Genomic DNA, 21,398 nt, shown 5'->3' on the forward strand with positions numbered 1-21,398 from the left:
GAAGGTCTCTTGGGACCCAGTTCAGGACCGAGGCCTGTTAAGAAGGCACACAGTTGTGATTCTGGTGGCCATGATGGAGGATCTGAATTTAGCGAGAGACTCTTGTTTGATGCGACTTGTTGATTTTTCAGATTCCAGGCAACCTTGGGGATGTGCAGTACCTCTTCATCGACGTGGTGATTATCCTGTCTTTGGCCTTCACAAGTAAGTCCACTTAATGACAATAGACATTGCAGTTCCAGGCTTGTAAAAAGATCAACAATTACAGTAAAATGTAACTGTAAACATTAACATATGGATCAAGCTAATGGAGTTTGCAAATGATTGCCTTTGGGAGCTACTGCTTTGGGATCTATTCTAACGACGAGTAATCTGTGGTTAGAGGTATCCAGTAGAAGAACTAGTTCTCTTCCAGGGGATTCTCGTCACTAGTCATGAGCACTAAATAGTCCCACCCACCTGCAGGAATCTTTGAAAAAACATAAACCGATAAAATACACTTTGTACAAAGGTACAATTACATCTGTTTGCAGCCTAATAAAAATGACAATTTCATTTAATTTTCATTTAAAAAGAAAAAAAGCAGAATTAAGCAAAATTAGAACCCTAAACAGAAGTCTGGAAAATCTTCCACATACCTTTGTTAAAAGGAAAGGGATTGAAGGGCGATGTTAACCAATAGGCTGCAGTGCAAAGCATAGGAAGAACGGGCATAGTGCCAATGAGGGCCTTACCAAGCACCCAGCATCCCATCATGCCTCACAGGTGGCACTCAGGTCAGTTCATTTATCTGGCTCCTTCAGACAGGATCCTGGGGCACTGAACGCTGCCTTTTGCCTTTAATTCCATTGCAAACCATTCCAAAACCTCTACTTTTATATTTCACTAGACACCTTAAAAGACATGCAGTATATTTAGCCATTGTCCGGACTAGAAATACCTCATTTTCCTGTCAAGAGTCCTTTACTTTTTGCGAAGTGCTCTGGTTGTGGGAAGAAAAAGGCCCAAGCAGACCCTCATAGTCTGTACTGTCTTTCTTCTTGAGGATCATCTTCCGGAAACCTGAAGCCAATGACAGAAGTTCTCCAGAAGAACACTTAGAGACACAGAACATCAGGCTGCAGAGACCGCAAAAAAGAAGACGAGAGCTGCTTGCCAGGTCATCTAAGGGCCATAGGGAAGGTCTTTCTTCCACAAGAGTCCCTTCTTCCCACTCCAAGGGCTCTCCAAGTGGAAGACTCTGGAAGAAAAGTCATCAGGCGAAGAGGCAGTGCTCCTAATTGACGTTGAGGAGCATGATGTCAAAGTCTGGTAACTTACCCACTTGCTCGCCGCTGACAGGTATGCTGTTAAAGCTGCTGTCGAGACTACACTCATGTTGAATAAAGCTGGGTGGTTGCTGACAAAACAGCCTTCACCTTCAAAACCACTGTTAATCCTAAAATCAACATTAAAAGCAAGCCACATGCCATAAAATCTCAATCGATCTGGAGAGCAAAGTCACCTTCGACGTTGACCCTCATTTCGGTGCTGTGGCTCACGAACGTACAGAAGAGAAGTTCCTGTCATCTTGGACTCTTGAGTTGTCTTGCACTTATTCTTCTTCGCAGAAACTCACCCCGAAAGAACACTTGTCACACAGGGAGATCTACAAGATTATCTTGGACATCTACATCTAATTTCTGAGTCAAATGGTCCAGTAGATGATCCAGTTGAATGTCACGTTCTTGTGACAGAGGACATTCTTTTTCCTCGACACGTACTGCTACTCGTATAGTCTGACAGATTATTCACCAACTGACCGACTAACTTCCAATAAGGGTCTCACCAGTTGACGATCACACCACTTTTCTTTTTTACAAGATTCTGGTTAGAGGAGTGGGTAGATTAGCCATCCCAATGCGCACTCCAACTACTACAAAAGGTTTAATTTGAGACCTTACAGCTGAAGATGGCATCCAAACCTATTCTTCCTCAGGTTCTTAGGTTGCCCGAACCTGCTATGCAGGTGTTTCTTACACCTGCCTCCAGGTCTGTACCATCCAGACTTTAAAAAAAAATACAAGCCACCTGATCGGGACCGTCTTTTCCTGAGAGTAGATCCTCCTCCAGAATCCGTCATAGTTTCTGCATCAAAAAAAGTCCCACACAGTTTCTCAATCCTGCCGGACCAAGATTGGAAGAAGATGGACAGACTTTATTGGCAGGAAAAGTTATGGAACATTGATGTCGGCTATGAAAGCTGCCAATACCACTGTGCTTTTTGGGAAGATATGATAGATCACGCTGTGATTCTATATAAGAATTTGGTGACAAGCTACCGAATGTGACACTTCTGAGAGGTCCTTAACAATGACATGCTGGTCTCCACCAGATCATTGATGCTGCAGCGGACGCTGCTGACCTGGCGGCAACTGGATACTGCCACGTTATCCGCATGAGCTGAACCTCATGGCTTAAACTTGCTGGATTTAAGCCCGAAGCACAGCAACAGATCCTGAGTTTACCTTTCTCAGGCAATTCTCTCTTCGGGGCTCATGCAAATGACTGGGTGACTCGCATGAAGTCTCAGATGGAGAAACTATAATCTGTGGATCTTGCGAAGAAAAAGCAAGACAGGAGGAGGTACAAATCCCCCAACTGTTTTTTTTTTGTTTTACCACAGAGGGCTCAAACTCATCAATGGTTACAACATCAACACCCGAGTCATCCTTACCACCCCCGTAAACCCTTCAGAGATCCAGGAATCCAGCAATAACCAGCGGCAGCAGGAAAACCTCTTGACAAATAAGGATTTCATTCTGCTCGGTCATTCACTTTGTGGGAGGAAGAATAGTCAATCATCATCTACAAAAGTGGCTCCTAATAATACAATTAGGTTTTGAATATTGTTCAGAATGGTTATTCTGTCCAATTCAAATCCTCTCATCCATCGATACCACCAAGCAAAACTTCTGCTAATGAACAATATTTGCTGCATATTAAGTAAACTTCTTGCAACACAAAAATGTGGTTGGTAGAGAAGGTTTCTTGTTACCAAAAAGATTCAGGATTTCTTTCAGATGCTTTCTGGGTTGGAAAAAGGGACCCAAAGAAGACTGGAGTCACTCTCGATCTCCGGACACTGAACAAATATAGAAACAAAAGAAATATTCAGGGTGCTTACATTGCCCCCATCCCCAATTCCATCAAGGGAACTGGATGTTTACAGTAGACCATCAAGATGCTTTTTTCACATTCCGATAATAAAGAAACATTGGGAATTTCTTTGTTTTATAATCGATACTGAACATTTCTAATACAAAGTCATACAGTCAAACATATGCAAAGTGTATGTTTATCTTCGTAGCACATCTAAGGAGGACAAAAGATCTTGGTCGAACATACGCAAAGTGTATGTCTTTCTCCGTAGCACACCTAAGGAGGCAAACAGATCTTGGTCGAACATACGCAAAGTGTATGTCTTTCTCCGTAGCACACCTAAGGAGGCAAACAGATCATGGTCGACCCTTATATGGACACTTGGTTAATAAAAGTTGCATCTTCAGAGGAGACTTTGGACCATTTTTAAATATTCCTCAAAACCGTATCCCATCTGGGTCTCCGAATTCACGACATACCCAGTACAAAGGGAACACTATCTCTGTGCAATCTTGGATACTGTTGCTGCAGGGACTCTTTCCAGATCACGGTCTCTAGATTCTCAAGCCGTATGGAAAATGCTGATAAGAAATTTGAGCATCACGGCTACTCGCCTGCCAGGCATCCAAATCCTGGAAGCAGACTCCAACAGTCGCATACTTCGAGAAAACCACAACTGAAGTCTTACCAATTTGTTTTCAAGATTGGGCTTACCCACAAATAGACTGATTCACAGACATAAGAAACAAAGGTTTCCCAGATTACGCCTCCTGATTCTACCAACCAGGGCTGAAAGGGAATGTCCCTTTGAAAGATTGATCAAAAAAATTGCTTTACACACTATTTCTAATTCCAATTGTCCTGATCTAACTAGATCAGTCAACGACCAGAATGATTGATAGCACCAGAATGACCCCGTCAGTGGTGGTTCTCAGGCCTCCTATACCTATCCAAACCTCCACACCGGAGTCTGCTGTGCAGACAGGATCTCCTACAAGGTTGGGTGCCAGATCCTATACCTCGGTCTTCCGTCATTGAGTATAGCGGACTCGCACCTGAATTCCTGCATAATGGACATCTAGGTCTGCCACAGGACTGTATGAATATTCTGCGGGAAGCTAAATGGCCTTCCACAAGGACATCCCATGTCTTCAAGTGGAAAAGGTTCTGCGTGGGGTGCATTCACAACAACCACGATGTTGAAGATGTGGCATTTCCTTATTCGCTTCATCTTGCAAGGTCTGGCCAACAACTGTAATCTCTTATAGTACATTGTGTGGCAATTACTGCCTAAACAATATCTCCTTCACAAACCTTCCTCTTTAGAATACCCAGAAGTAACAATTTTTTAGAAAGTATTAGTGAGGTATTTCCTTCCATTAAGTCTCCTCCGCCTTGGGAGCTTAACATTGTACTGTCTAAATTAATCGGACCCCCCTTTGAACCCATCATTACAACATACTGCCTTTTTAGGAGCCGTCGCCTCTACTTGTGGAGTTAGTGAAATTCAGGCCTTGTGTGCTACACTCGCAGGAGTCCCCAACCAGTAGCTCGTGAGCTTCTGTAGCTCTCCAGCTACCTCTGAGTAGCTCGCCTGTGTGCAGCCCAGCTTATTAAATTAGACAGCTTTAGCTTCGGTGAATTAATGCACATATAACAAAAATGGGATGATACAACACTAATAATATTACTAGCTCCAAATGCGTTTGATTGAACATAAGTAGCTCTCAGTACATAAAAGGTTGGATACCCATGTTTTACAGAATCCTTCATGGTGTTCCACAGCATAAAGTAGCGTTGGGAACCCGCCTCAGTTTCCTTCCTAAGGTAGTTTCTGCTTTTCATATAAACCAGGCAATCTCCTTGCCTACATCTTTTTTTCCATGTCACTCGACTCAGCAGAGAGATCTCAACATTTGCTGGGTGTAAAAAGAATCTTAAAATTCTACCTGGGGAAAAAAAAAGAAATAAGTAGTCCGATCATCTCTTCATAAATTACGGTCCTGTAAAGACAGGTCTACCTTCAACAAAATAATCCATTCCTAGATGGACAGTATATTGTGTATTACTTTCAGACCAGTTAGAAGAACAGCCACTCCCTAGTAAACCTACAGCACATTCCACAAGAGGGAAAGCTGCTACTTTGGCCCTTCTGAGAAATGCTCCCATTTCAGAGCTTTGTAAAGCCGCAACCTGGAGATCAGTATGCACATTCACAAGACACTACTATTTGGATTCAGACTCCAGAGCAAACACTCAAGTGGCACAGTCTTCTTTGTGGAACCTTTTCAGGTGATTCTTGAAGTTGTTTCTTTCTTGTCCGCTTTGTTTGTGGGATGGGCTTGCTATTCTATTCAGTGCTTTTGACCTATGATTAGCATACCCGGGAAGAAAAGGAAAATCTATCTACCTGTATTCCAGGTTCTCTTTGGGTGAATCTTCAGCAGAGACATACACCATCCTCCCACCTTCTCGGACGAGAGGACTTGAATCCTCTTATTTCCCAGAAAAATGATCTTTCCTTGCTGCGACATGTGTACCATGATCGGATACAGGCTTCACTGAGAGTCCCTTAAAGGCACAGCGACTCTTCTTCCTTTGCTCCGCAATGCAGCCTCTTGGCTAAACTTGTTGCCATTCACTTTCCTTTATAAAAAAAAATAAGCTTGGGAACACTTCTCTGTGATCAACTTTTCTTTTGAATGACTCGTTATTTGTTATGGCCGTCTTTTTAAAATGAAAATAAGTGAAATTGGGTCATTTTTAGCTTTTGTATAGGCTGCAAACGTGTGTAAATGTACCTTTTGTACAATATATATATGTGTGTGTATATATACATATGTACATATTTTATCATTATTTATAAATATACAGTACCCTTTCAGACTTGTAGTGCGGCATAAATTATGCAAAAAGGAAGTCTGGTACCCTGTGTAGTTTTCTAGGCCAAGACCCTAAGCTATATTTATCTGGCAAGCTCTAATAAGAGTGAAACAACTGTCGGGCTGCTTTAATTATTTTTTTCATTTTGATTGTTGGGAAGTCGACATTGTGAAGTTGATCACGTCAGCAATGATGCCCTGGCACTAGGAAATCCCATTTGGTGTCCCTGTTTATCCTGCTCAGTTGGCAGAGAAAGACATTTGCGTGGATGATCTCAGCAGGTTTTAGTCCTTTTCATTCAGTTTGAGCTTTTATCCTGATGTGTCGCAACCATTTTAAGATTCATGGTATTTGCAGGTTGATCTTCATGGAGCACCAGCATGTTAAGTTCCTGTTGTTATGCTGTAGGGTATTTTCAAGGCGAAGTGCTCTGTGGGATTGAGTGTATGCCCCCTAGAAATAGACTCTTTTGTGCTTTTGTGACTTTACAAATTATATAAATGGTCCTTAACACATTTATTGTTTCAGATGACAATGATCCTGGGGGGTCCAGACTGACTCAAAAGAATCTGGTACCCAGCTGTCCAGTTTCTCAGCATGAGGATTATGTCCAGCCTTTGTTTGCTGGATATAACCTCTGAGGACCCCAGTTTTGTGGTGGAAGCCAGATGAGTCCCAGTCATCTGTATATGTTAGATCAGGGACCGCTTTACATACTGTTTTCTGGTTTCCAAAGGAACCTTTTGCAAGTGTCCAAGGTTATTTTGTAGCGCTTGGCGTCTGAAGATACCTGATAGACCACCTCTCTCTGAAATCCTCGTGGTTACTTAATTGGTGTACAGGGGCTTTCTTCTGACATTTAAGACTGATGGAGTTTGCTATTGTCTTAGTTGTTTCCTCTCACTTTATAAAACCTTGCAGAGTTATATCAACTGCCCTACTCTTAGAACTGTTTTTATTTGGAGATGAGATCATAAATTAAGAGGGTGAGTAGGTTACATCCCTTGTCAGCTGCTTTTTCAAATATTGTCTTGCTACAAATGCCAGTAAGGTTAGATGCCTTGTATAAACGAATAATGGTCAAGAATGTGCGTGGGTGGCATCTTTTCTTTTGCCTATCCAATGCACCTCCACTCAGATTTTTTAGATGATGTTTGGTAATTTTTCTAAGGTTGAAAATCTGAAAAAGGAACAGTGTCCACTAGAAGACAAGTTACATATCTTTGGGAACATTGGTTCGGATGGATACTGTGTTCCCAATGTTGATTCTTTATTGCCTGTTCACTGGCTCTCTGCGGCCCTTCTGACACTACTGGCCTGGAAAATTCAAGGATCTGAAGAGATCAGATTGGGTGGCACCATTTGTGTACTTGGGTGATTTCACTTCTATTGATAGTTGTGCAGGACCTGGTACACAAGCAGCACAACTAGGCACATTGATAGCATATATGAAGCGTTTTGGCCCCTGCATGTGTTAGGCATGGATGCAGAGGGGAAACCGCTTCCATCAGAACCTGCTTTCCTGCAGGCAGGCTGCTTCTTTGAACATACTGTGGTCGTTTAGCTGTCCATAGAATGGAATAGTCCTTGAGTGTCAATAATATATTTTTTTATTTAGCACCTAGGACCTCTGTTATTTCTCTACACTAACATTACCAGGTCATACGTCAGGTGGTGAACGCTTGACACATTTAACCTTTTTTTTTTTGTCTTCCCTGTAGTGAGTTTGAATCGATCTTGGAAAGAGCTGGTTCCCCAGCGGCCACCTACTAGCCTGGTTTCTGCCCAGCTTCTCCTGTCCGTTATCACACAGATCCTGCTGTCCCTTACCTTCCAATTGACTGCCTTCCTGCTGGTCCAAGAACAGCCCTGGTACACGAGATGGACTTCAGAGACCAGGTGAGAGGCTGCGATTCCTAGCGCCTAGGGCGAAGGAAAGATCTATGGGAGGTTGATTGGTTTCTTCAGCAGATTAACCTATCAAGCTTGAGGTGTCCACTGGATGCAAATTGTGACCTGATGTTCTGCTCACAAAATGGTGTTGGTTTCTTTTTTATGCTTAATTGAAACCCAAATAAGCCTACTTGTACACCTACCTATGCTACACCCTCTCAACAGCAGTAATCCTTTCACAGTGCAACCATTGTAGCCTCTTTGAAACCTTTGGAGAGATAAGACAAATTATAGCAAAAGAAGGAAAATAAATACCCTCTTAAATATAGGTTCGAGGCATGTGGGCTGCTGAATTCATATCTATAGCATAGATCGCCGCCTAGTGTTGGGTCCGGATGATTGCACATTGTTGTCCTGGAAGAGTCTTCGAAGTATCACGAGATAGGTGGCTCCTCCCCTGGACTACAGTGCGCATGGGCATCGACTCCATCCTTAGATTGTTTTTTTCCGCCATTGGGTTCGGATGTGATTTCGTGAACTCCTGTTCGGAATCGATATAAAACTACTTTCGAGGCCAAAAGGCCTTCTTCTAACCGTCGGTATTGTTTGCGCTCGGTGCCCGACTTCTTCCAACTCTTCGAGTCGGATATCCGGGGGGGTCGTGTGACTCTTCGGGGATCGAGGCCCAGTCGACGCAGCAAGACTTTCGACGGCATGGAACGGAGTCCGTTCAAGAAGTGTCCCGATCCAAGTACCCACACATCGATGTCCACCCAGTCTGAAACAAATGCCTGTCGCCGGACCACGACGAGGCCAATTGTATGGCCTGTTACAGGTTTCGTTCTAAGAAAACGATCAAGCTTCGGCGCGTAGCGCGACTCGAGGCCCGGCGATCGGCTCCGGCACCGGTGGACATCTTCGTCGACGCAGAAGCGGACGAGCAAGAGGATCAACTGCAGATTTCACCTCCATCGGTGGTCGTCGAGTCCGACTATGAAGTGGACGCCGAAAGCCAAGCCGTGGAGGAAGTCATCGACGAGGTAGGGGACGATGACGAGGCCTATGGGGCCATGGAGGATAGCTCGGAGGAAGAGCTATACCCCGTTCGTACTCTTACAAAGGCTCAGGTCGAGGGATCGCCACATGGCCTTACCCAAGACCTTACACCAAAATCCACGGCCCCGCCTTCCGGCCCGGCTACGGACACTTCAGCGGAGCCGCCATTGTCGAAACCGAAACTGAAACCAACAGTGTCGACAAAGACTAAGATGGCCGAGGCGCCATCGAACCCGAAGACGTCTGCTACCCCATCGATGCCGTCGTCTTCGGAGACCTCAAAGCCAAAGAAGGCTATCGAGCCAGCCACGGTGCCAAAGGTGGTCAAGGAGCCAAGCTCAAAGAAGGCCGTCGAATCGGTTTCGAGCAAGGCAGTCGAGCCGAAATCCAAGAAGGCTGTCGTGACTGCGTCGGACAAGGCCGTCAAGGGCGCAGAGCCGAAGTCTGGGATCCCGACGCCAAAGGTCAAGGCTGCCGCTCCGAAGCCGTCGACGTCTGAGGCCGTGGACAAAGATCGTAGCGCACCAGTGAAGGATGCTCCTGCTCCTCGATCGGAGAAACAGAAGGCATGGGCGCTCGGGTCTTCCCCTGGGGGCGGACCCAGGTCATCGGTCGGGTCGACGAAACCATCCGCTTCCTTTACGAAGCAGGTCTCGGACTCTCTTAAGCGACTTAAAGACCAGGCTTCTGCGTCGGAACCGAAAACACCTTCCGCCCCAAAGCCAGCTGTCCCGACGCAAAAAACTTCGACGCCAATCCTCTTCACGTTACCGCCTAAGGTGGCGCCGAAGGCCTTTGCACCGCGGTCGGTGCCCAAAGACTCGGTATTGTCGGCGCCAATTCACCCAGCTGGGAGTTTGAAGCATCGACAACACTCTTTGGAGGAGCAGTCGGAGCATTTCATCGATGCCGACACCGGAAAGCTTACGCTTTACAAGAGGAAAATTACAGCATCGAAGCCCTTGGAGTCATTCACAATTCCCCTAAAGCGCAAAAAGCCTGCACCAGAAACACCAGTCTTGGTTGAGCCATTAGTTCCACAGACTCTAAGAGGTGCAACACCCTCACCCACTTATTCTGATGGGGAGGATGGAGGGGAGCAGGATGAGGAGTACAATTTTCCTACCAACACAGAGCCTGATGAGCAACAGGACTCGTGGGTGGAGGCAGGTGATCAAGGGGGTCAGCATGCAGTCCATGACCCTCAGGTGTACAACGTCAAGACTTCTCCCACTGAGGATTCTACGGCATTTCATGCTTTGCTTGAGAGGGCAGCTAAAAACCATGATGTTGAAATGCATGCTGACCCTGTGGAGGCTGACTTCCTTTTTGACACTTTCTCCACTGCAGAAAAAACTGTCAAGACTCTTCCAATGCTAAAAGGGGTCCTTAGGCATGCTGCGGACATTTTCAAAGAACCCACGAGGTCAAGGGTTGTTAACCCTCGAATTGAAAAGAAATACGAACCAGCGCCTGGCGATCCAACCTACATAAAGGGCCAGTTGCCTTTGGACTCTTTGGTGGTCTCCAATGCCCGCAAACGGGCGAACTCGCAAACCACGGGTGAAGCTCCTCCCCCAGACAGAGTCAAAAGTGCTGGAGGCATCAGGGAAGAGAGTAGCAGCTCAGGCGGCCAACATCTGGCGTATCTCAAACACGCAGGCGCTATTGGCCAGATACGACAGGGCACACTATGACACCCTAGAGACCCTGTTGCAACACCTACCTGATCAGTGTAAGGAGGGAGCTGAGATGCTTGTCCAGGAGGGAAAGCTCATTTCCAACGCTGCTATAAAGTGTGCACTAGACGTTGCGGACACAGCGGCAAGGGCAATCAACACTAGCGTGATGTTGAGGCGTCAAGCATGGCTCCAAATCTCAGGGTTCAAGCCAGAGATGCAGACTACTATCCTCAACCAGCCGGTGAACCCAGACAGGTTATTTGGTCCAGAGGTGGATACCACCCTGGAAAAAATTAAGAAAGATACTGAGACTGCCAAGTCCATGGGGGCTCTCCAGTCCCAACAGTTTCGAGGGAACACTTTTTGTCGCTCAGGCAATCGAGGTGTTAACAGAGGCCAAATGTCACAGCAGACACAGTTCAATAAAGGTGGGGCGCAATCCTCGTACACAAAGCAGAGTAGAGGAGGATATCGGGGAAACCGCTCCAAGGGCAGAGGCAGAGGCAACAACAGTTCCCGTTCCTCTGCCACCAACAAACAGTGATTCCCTGTCACTGCCCCCCGACCATCCAACACCTGTCGGGGGGAGACTACAGCAGTTCCTGCCAGTCTGGAAGTCCATCACCACAGACAGGTGGGTCAGGAAACTTATCCAGTTCGGCTATTGTTTGGAGCTGACATCCACTCCACCCAACATACCCCCAAAACACCGTCCTATGTCAGCAGAGCATTTGCACTTATTGCAGCAGGAGGTTCTTGCGATGCTGCAAAAAGGCGCAATAGAGCTTGTGCCAGTGGAGGAAGAAGGCACAGGGGTGTATTCCCTGTACTTCTTAATCCCAAAAAAGGACGGGACACTCAGACCTATTCTGGACCTACGGCCCCTGAACCAGTACATTCTCTCAGAACACTTCCATATGCTAACACTGCAGCAGGTTCTTCCATTACTAAACCAGGGAGACTTCCTCGCAACCTTAGACCTCAAGGATGCTTACTTTCACATCCCGCTCCATCCTTCCCACAGGAAATACCTCAGGTTCACCATCCAGAACAGGCATTACCAATTCAAGGTCCTTCCTTTCGGAGTGACCACAGCCCCCAGAGTGTTCACCAAATGTCTGGCGACAGTGGCGGCGCACCTCAGGAGACAGAACGTCCATGTCTACCCTTATCTGGACGACTGGCTGGTTCAAGCAAAGTCAGCCCAGCAGTGCGCAGCCGACATGTCCCACACTATTCACATTCTTCACAGTCTGGGGTTTTCACTAAACTATCCGAAGTCGCACCTTCAGCCAGCCCATGTGCGGCAGTATTTGGGCGCGACGATAGACACTCTGGCGGCCACGGCTCAGCCAAACGCAGTGAGGATAGGCAACATCCAGTCGCTCATCCAAAAGTTCAGACCACAACACTCACTTCCTGCAAGAGTGTTCATGCAGTTGATAGGCATGATGGCCTCCTGCATCTTCATAGTCCCGCACGCACGGTTGCATATGCGTCCGCTCCAAGAATGCTTGGCACATCAGTGGACTCAGGCTCAAGGACAGTTGAAAGACCTAGTGTTGGTGACCTGTCGGGCATACAACTCTCTGCATTGGTGGAATCCACACAACCTTTGCAAGGGCCGACCGTTCCAAGAGCCTGTGCCACACATTATCCTGACGACGGACGCATCTCTCCAGGGATGGGGAGCTCATGTGCTCCACTACACGTTGTAGGGACTATGGACGACGCAGCAAAAGAAGATGCACATCAACTACCTAGAGCTGATTTCAATCTTCATGGCGCTCAAGTCCTTCAAAGTACATCTGTGCAACAAAGTCGTGTTGATCCGGACGGAAAACATGACAGCCATGTACTACATCCAAAAGCAGGGAGGTACACACTCTCCACAGTTGTCTCAGCTGGCTCAGAGCATGTGGAAGTGGGCCATTCAGAGGAACATCTTCCTCATGGCGGAACACCTTCCGGGCAAGGACAATCAGATGGCGGATCTGCTCAGCAGGTACAGCCACCAGATGCACGAGTGGGAGATACACCCATCAGTACTCCACCCGTACTTCCAGCAGTGGGGTCATCCAGAGATAGACCTGTTTGCCACAAGGGAAAACACAAAATGCCAAAGCTTTGCCCCCAGGTTCCCTCATCCACAGTCGCAGGGCAATGCGATATGGATGAACTGGTCAGGCAGATTTGCGTACGCTTTTCCCCCAGCACCTCTCATACCGCTGGTGGCAAGAAAGCTAAAGCAACACTCGATGACTCTCATCCTGGTTGCTCCAACGTGGGCACGCCAACCATGGTACACCACGTTTCTAGAACTCTCCGTGGTACCGCATCAAAGGCTGCACCTCACACCCAGGCTCTTGACGCAGAACCATGGCGACATTCAGCACCCAGATCCGCAACAGCTCAACCTGGCGATCTGGCTCCTGAAGTCTTAGAGTTTGGCTACCTTAATCTACCTCCTGAATGCATGGACATAATCCGGGAGGCAAGAAAGCCCACTACCCGAGATTGCTATGCAGCAAAATGGAAGCGGTTTGTCATTTACTGTACAGACCACAATATCAACCCGCTAGATGCATCCATTCCTAATATCATCTGCTATTTGTTACATCTTTACAAATGCCATCTGGCATATGCTTCCATTCGGATACACTTGTCCGCCATAGCGGCTTATCTTCAGAACAGGCAGCATCTCTCTATCTTCAGGGTGCCTGCCATTAAAGCATTCCTAGAAGGGCTGAAACGGGTCATCCCCCCCAAGACCCCGCCAGCTCCTGCGTGGAACCTCAATGTGGTCCTCACCAGGTTGATGGGTCCCCCGTTTGAGCCTCTACATTCATGTGAGATTCAGTTCTTGACATGGAAAGTGGCTTTTCTCATTGCCATCACGTCTCTACGACGCGTTAGTGAGCTACAGGCGCTCACGGTCCAAGAGCCATTTATACAAATTCACTCTAACAGGGTGGTGCTGCGCACTTACCCTATGTTTCTTCCTAAGGTGGTTTCGCAGTTTCATGTCAATCAAACCATCGAACTGCCCGCATTCTTTCCAAACCCTGAAACAGGAGCGGAAAGAATGCTCCACACGCTTGATGTCAAAAGGGCGTTAATGTACTACATTGACAGAACGAAAGATTTTAGAAAGACACAACAGCTCTTTGTTGCCTTCTCAGCCCAGCACAAAGGCAACCCCATTTCCAAAGCAGGAATAGCCAGGTGGATCGTTAAGTGTATTCAGATTTGCTACCACAAAGCTAAGCGCACTTTAACGGTCCCCCCCTAGGGCCCACTCCACACGTAAGTTGGGGGCCTCCATGGCGTTCCTAGGTAATACTCCTTTGGAAGACATTTGTAGAGTAGCCACATGGTCTACACCACATACGTTTAATAAACACTACTGTGTAGATGTGCACTCCAAGCAGCAGGCCGCTGTAGGACAGGCTGTTCTTAAAACATTTTTTCAGACTACTGCAACTGGCACGGGCGGCCGCCGTTAATGGAGGGACTGCTATGTATTCTATGCTATAGATATGAATTCAGCAGCCCACATGCCTCGAACTGAATATGCTACTTACCAGTATGCATCTGCTCTTGGCATGTAGGGCTGCTGACATTCATATCGCCCGCCCTCCTCCCCGGCGCTCGTAGCGGTTGCAGACTTTTTCTTACATTTACTCTTGGGCATGGCCATCGCTTACACTATTACACTCCATCTTTGCCACAATGGCTAAAAACAATCTAAGGATGGAGTCGATGCCCATGCGCACTGTAGTCCAGGGGAGGAGCCACCTATCTCGTGATACTTCGAAGACTCTTCCAGGACAACAATGTGCAATCATCCTGACCCAACACTAGGCGGCGATCTATGCTATAGATATGAATGTCAGCAGCCCTACATGCCAAGAACAGATGCATACTGGTAAGTAGCATATTCATTCTCCAAGGAATGTGGTCATATACATTTGAAGATAGCATGTACCCTAGTCGCTGCCGTTTCCTGTACATATGCAATGAACTATGCAAGGAAGTAGAATAAAGGGTGCGATTTAATCATAAATGCCTGAATTGTTGAATAAATTAGCCAATGTTTGGGATTAACCAAGCACTCACAAATAAATAAATGCATTTCTCTAAGGTGTGTTCATTCCTACATAGGCAATCCCACGTGGGGGTTAATCCCATGAAAATAGGAAAAGTGAACTGAACCGTGATGCCACAAACTGCTTAACAAAATTACACCCAATTTGGCAGAAAGCTAGATCTTGGCCCAGAAATTGAGCTTTTCGTGATTTGGTGTAATTCAGTTTAGTAGTTTTAGGGAAATTAAGGTTCAAAATATATACACGTGGAGCTAAGAGATCTTATTATAAAACCACATTAACTGCCACTGCATCTACAAGGATGTGGCAGCAGCCAATTTAGGACTCTAGACTCAGTTCCCTGTCTTCAATTTTTTTTAAAAATTAACACATATAGGGAGAGGGGGGGGGCAGGGAAGGGATACCCTTCACCTTTAAGCCGCCCATAGTGGGCGGGGAGGGGTGCATGCCCTCTTCGCCGAGCCTCCCTCAGGCACCTGGAGCCCATCCCTTGTGGCCAACGGTAATTTAAAGGGGTAGGGGTGCACAGCTATTTTCTCTAAGCCTCCCTGAGGTTCCGGGGACCCCGTCCCCCTGGGTCTGATTTAGCAGATTAAAGAGGAGAGGAAGGAAGTGCAGCTCCCTCCCAGTATCTCAAAAGACCCGGAGGACCCCATCCCCCACCTACTGTCCCCCCCCCTCCCCCAAATTTCAGCAGTCAGAGGTCACCTTGAATCGCTGTTGGCAGTATGTGCACCTTAAATTCGTACAGCAGGCCTCGGGGGGAAAAAAAATCCCATGATGTTATCTGCCAGACTACACACACCAGTCCAGAATGCAGCTGTTCGAGGGGGTTTCAGCGAGTTTCATGGCATTCTACAGCCTATCCATGCTTACTCCCTCCAAGAGAAGCGCTTGTTTACCTTCATCAACTAAAAACAGAGTATCTGTTTCTGGGATGTGACCACTGCTACATATGACCAAATTCACCAGTCCTATCATTTAGAACGCCAGAGTGATGAAATTACAACCAACGCTCTTGGTACACAAAGGTGGGGTCCTAGGAAAATGTGATATGGGCTTGAAAAGTCATTACGTTATCCTACAACTTGCAGTCCTCCATTTTGATGTCCGTTGTGCTAAGAAACTCCGTGGGTGATGTTCTACGAGTTTCAAACCCCTAATTCCTTTATGTTGTGACCAAGAAAGATATGGTCACAGTCACTTTAGAGGATCGCCGTCTCTTGTACCGGCTTTGAGAAACCTAGTTGAGTAAAGTTCCAAGGTCCAAATAGCCTTGCATCCTCTGAGAGGTACTAAGACCTCTTTATCCGTTCTTCAAACAACGCCCCAAGCAGCAAGAAACTGGTTTCTCTAAGTAGTACATCAGAACTCACCCAGCCTTTGTCCTGAGGAGAACCCGTAAAGGAATTAGGATTAGATTCCAGAGTCACCAAACATGAACCATTTAACTCTTCCCATTTTGAAATTACACTTATAAAATGTAATAAGACAACTCCAATGTTGGCGTATACAAGAGATAGGCCTTGCAGTAGTGAAAAACAAATATAAGAATTTGTCATTACCCGGACATGTAAAACTTTAAAGTATATGTTCAACTTTTTAAATACACCACACTCTGCCCTTGGGCTGTCAAGGGCCTATCTTAGGGATGGACTTATATTTATTAAAAAGTTAAGTTTGGGCCTGGCAAAAGGTTTATTTTGCAAGGTTGACATGGCGGGTTAGAACTGCACACACATGCTCTGCAATAGCAGACCCGAAACCTATTTATAGGGCAACCTAAGTGGATGGCACAATCGGTGCTGGAGGCACAACTGTAGTACGTATTATATAGGCACTGAGCATATGTAGTGCACTCTACTATGGTCTTATTAGTAGATTCAATGTTGCCATGTTTTGAGCAGAGAGCACAAGTACTTTAGCACTGGTTAGCAGTGGTAGAGTGCAGAGTCCTAAAGCCAACAAAAACAAATTCAGCAAAAAGCAGAGGGCAAAGGCAAAAGGTCGGTGATGACCTTGCAGATAGAGGCAGACTCAACACTGCATTAAATAAAAACAGTCTAAGAAATTCACTGAAAAGAACTAAGGTTAAAGGGACCTTATAGTAGGATGAACATGTCAGTTAAAACAAATTGTTTTAAACAAACAAAACCACTGATCTTCGCCAGTTATAGTTATCTTAAGTAACTAGATAGTGTGCCCTAAAGTAATTATAACTTGCGCCTTTGCCACGCACTGCTTATGACCTCATGCATTACATCATTCATGACATGTCCTGTGAGATCATTGATAACATTACTTCAAGATCTGAAGTGGCATTATTGATGACAGACCACACACCGCAACTGCCAGAACATGGATAAAACCTCTGCTCTGCATGCTCTCCCTTAACAATACATTTCTAGCCTTTTAAACCCAAAAGTCTCCTGCGCACTGAGAAAACTAACTTCTGCTTTTCACAGAATTTCATGCCTATGTTTCGGCATCTCAGCCCACACATAGGAGCTATGAAGATTGTACTTGTGTTTACGAGAAAAACATAACGGCTACTGCTTAGACCCTTGCACCCCAACTCAAAATTTCATGTATAAAACACATCCAACCAGGGTTCTTCTAACTCCTAACGAAAGCAAGAAATATGCTCAGGAAAGAAGAAAGTGAATGGGGAAATAGGAAACACACTCCGCTACTGTCCACGTTCATGAAATGAAGAAAAGAATACAAGGTTGGCACATCCTCTCTGTAAATTTGACTGCATTCAGGAGCAATATCCTCTCCCAATGCCGCTTGGACAGTAATTCTGGCACATCAAACAATTTTCAATCCCAAGCAAAGGAAAAATTCAAAGAATTTCTCACAAGCTTCACACAGAAAATCCAACTGATAACAAATGGCTTCAGTGTGAACGCCCCTCTAATCGGTCTCTTCAAACAATCTTTCATTCATGGCACTCCTCTCCCATCACCATACAAGATCTGGCTCTGTCCATAACAGAAATAAAAACCTCAATCTTTCTGCAATACCAGCCAACATATAACAACGCCAACTTTCAATCTTTGAGGACACTTTGTACAATTTGATTAATGCCTCCCTTCATCGTGGTTCTTTTAGATTCCACGGAAGGAAGCCCAAACCATCCTTTAATCGAACACCGTAGACTCTACCCTACTAAGCATAAAATTATCCTCTGCTATCCCATCTGCTGTGGCTAGGGAGAGCTTTCAAAGAAGCAGCTGCCAGCCAACTAATATCTATTTTAGGAGGTTTATATAGCGTGAACATGACACGACACGTAAGGGTATCAGAGCGTTGTATGTAACGCAAACAAGTGATACATAAAAGGGAATAATTAATTTACTGTTTAAAGAACACCTCTGGCCAAACATCAGTCCGGATTTATACCAGATTTCAGCTGTAAAACTGCCTCATTGGATGACATGATCTGCATTTTGGACAAGGTTTTCTCAGGCCTTTGACAGTCAACCATCGGGGACAATTTCAGGCACTTGAAATGCTATGAGAAGGTTCCAAGCTGGGCCCGCTCCTTCCTGACCAACAGGTTCCTATTGGTGAATTGCACAGACCACACATACAAAGTGCTCTGTGGTGTTGTTTACGGATGTTATCGGTATTATGCTGAGGTATTCTGAACAGGAAGAGCGGATGGAAGGTGAGCCATTGTATACAATCCCACTAAAGGAATCTCGTCTGCGATTTCCACTCTGTACTGGTTCAAGGTTGTGTCTGTTGCTCTTCCTTTATGGGCCTCTTCTTCCGATGCATCTGCAAGTGGCCCCAGTATGTCAATATAAGTAGTCTCCTTGTCTTAGTCAGTATATTATCCTTTCCAAGGATGCCATTCAAAGATTTCTTCCAACCAGTCCTTGTAATCAAGGTACTCCTGTTATTTTCAGTTTTTTAAGGTGCATTGTTTGGCCTCTGCTGGCGATGGCACCTCGCCTTACTCAATGCTTATCCTGCTGCATGATACTCGGTCAGGTAGAAGAGCCAAAAGAGATTCTGATTCCTGATGGATTCCATTTTGTGCTGTGCGTTATTCCAATAGCTACTCTGGGTTTGACAGGCCCTTAGCACATGTGCTGTGGGCACCTCCACCACCTCGAGTTACCTTGTAATACTGCCATCTGTGGGCTGTGTATGCCTAGTGCTAATTATGGAAGATTTATGAAGTAACTGGACCGTGTAGCTCTTCTCTGACCTGTGTCACTTTGTGGAAATATGCTTTTGCGGGTGTCATCTTTACATGTAGATCATCTGAACTCTGTTATCAGTATATCTGGGTTATCAACTCTGCATATATTCATTTTTATCAGCCATTTGCAATCTCATCATTTCATTAGCAGCGCGTGGAGTACTGAGATGTTTTTGCCCGTTAGTTTTATCTTTAGCTTTTTAAGAATTTTGCTAATTTTAATCCTCAATGGGGATGTCACTGACTTGATCTGTTGCCTCTTTATGGGAGAAATTTTTCCACCTGCTTCTTAGAACTGCTGCACTTTGGCCGGATTAACTTGAAATAGCATTTTAAAATGTACATATTGTGATAAAATAGAGCTCTGCCTACATTATGTTTAGTTGAACTTCATGAATGATTTGAATTGTGTGGTAGGTCAGGTCGGGAATATAGGAGCTGCGTCTTCTAGGTACTCGTTCGTGTTCAACATACCACGCGTATCCCTACCTCCTATCAAGTTATTTATGGGTTCAATCAAGTTTGCATGCTCTACAGATCGGGTATTTCAACTGTGTTTTTGTTTCCTTCGCTATTGGAACTTGTGGATATGAAATTTTATTTGATAAGCTAAGCTGACGTATTGGAGAACCGTGGCCCGTTAGGAACGGGCTTGAGGTTATCGAGGGTTGTTAGCATGAAGGTGCTGTTGGTTTGGGATGCAAGGGATGCGTACGTGGCAGCGTACTGTTGACAAGGACTTTGTGCGTTCTAACTGTTTCACATCTTTCTTGATTGCCGCCCTCCAGCTTGTGTAATCAGATGGTAAACAGTACGCACAGCACAAGCCGTTTGGAGGAGAATGAGACTTCTTATCACCATGAAAGTGAATTAATGGTCAAGGAGGAAGAGCACAACGTCATCAGTATAGAAAACACCACCCTCTTCTATGTGTCATGCTTCCAGTATCTGATTGTGGCACTGGTCTTCACCAAGGGCAAGCCCTTCAGACAGCCCACCCACACCAACTGTAAGTGGACCCTTGCTTTATGCTGTTAGTATGTATAGTCTGAACATGTATGTCTGCAGGGGGATGTGCAATGCTATCTTTGCTGACGAGTTGCTCTTGCCACACCATGTTGTCTGCAGAAAATCTTGGTTGAAATTCCCTCTTGTAATGCTATTCTTCCAGATCCCTTTGTGGCTTCGGTTAGCATCATCAGTGGCTTCATGATCCTCATAATGATGTATCCCATCCCGGCCATCGAAGAGCGCTTTGAGGTAAGGGCTGGAGTTTGTAAATTGTCACGTGGAAGAATTGCTTTATACTTTATAACGCTCTGCATTCACAGCGCTGACCTGCTCTGTAAGCTGTCCACAAGGGGAACTAGGCACAACGGCCAAGCTGTGCATCATGGTCCAGGGCAAGACTGTGGCATTGCATGGCTTGCTGTGTAGCTGGTCCCTAGCAATGCTAAGAGAGTCATAGCAGGAAATCTCTGCAAGCGTATCTATGTATGACGCCTCTAGACACTGTTACGATTATCCCTTTGCCTTGTGCCAATGGCATTTCAGTAGAAGCAAAATACACACTCCCACTACACGATACACAGTTTCTCTACTTTGTCTGAAGAGCCCAGGCTCAGGCTGCAATCTGATTCCAGACCACACACGTCAGCTCAGCGCCGTAATACTAAACCGGACTCTACCCTCCAAGATCATTCAACAGCAGGGTCTGCACCCAGCTTAAAGACTAGCTGATAATAGCCAGCAGCCTTCATGCACCCCTAAGAGACCGGGTGGAGCTGGATCCTTCGTTCAGGACACCCTGTAATTGAAAAAAGGACCAGCTCCACACCCTCTCTAGATCCAAACTCAAAGGTACTATAACTGTGTCCCAGATCCAAAGAAAAGGAAATGAGGTACAATCAGGTTATGCTTGCACCTAGAAAAACTCTTGGAAAATAGTGTCTGCTCCCTGCTCAAGATATTTGCTTCATCCTTTGTGCATCCTAGAGTGATACAGCCAGTTCTGGTACGTTCAAGCCCAGATGTGTGTGCTTCCATTGCAGAACCAGAAGAGAAGAGGAAACACCCTAACACTCATCTTAGACATGCTTAGGAGACACAGTGCGTGTCTTTGCATTTTATTCTACCGCAGGCCCCCGAGTCTGCTGAAAGGATATGACTGCGAACTGTTTTAAGGGTCGTCCAGTGCGCTGCTCATGGAAAGTTAGCAGTCTTTTGAGGGACAGGCAAAATTAACACCATACAAACCCTTCTGAAACTCTGGTTTGTGCCAAGCAACAGTCTGTCAAAACTTTCTTTCGATCTTGTCTGAGGACAAACCTGAAAGACTGCTAGTTCTTCAGGCAGCCTACCTACGAAAAAGAACATAATCCACTTAGTGACCCATTTCAGATATGTTTAGTTCCTCCA

General features: G+C 45.8%; 1 protein-coding gene across 1 annotated transcript in view; it reads left to right on the top strand.

Annotated features, from left to right (window-relative positions):
• The window catches only part of LOC144798760 (polyamine-transporting ATPase 13A3-like), a 376,171-nt gene that overhangs the window by 315,813 nt on the left and 38,960 nt on the right, over nucleotides 1-21,398 (top strand). The window contains exons 27-30 of the mRNA XM_078669780.1: nucleotides 132-204; nucleotides 7,746-7,923; nucleotides 19,769-19,989; nucleotides 20,152-20,240. Coding sequence (XP_078525906.1) covers nucleotides 132-204; nucleotides 7,746-7,923; nucleotides 19,769-19,989; nucleotides 20,152-20,240 — 561 coding nt within the window. The remainder of the gene's footprint in view (nucleotides 1-131; nucleotides 205-7,745; nucleotides 7,924-19,768; nucleotides 19,990-20,151; nucleotides 20,241-21,398) is intronic.

This window comes from Lissotriton helveticus, chromosome 12 (assembly GCF_964261635.1).
Source record: "Lissotriton helveticus chromosome 12, aLisHel1.1, whole genome shotgun sequence".
Classification (NCBI taxonomy): Eukaryota; Metazoa; Chordata; class Amphibia; order Caudata; family Salamandridae; genus Lissotriton; species Lissotriton helveticus.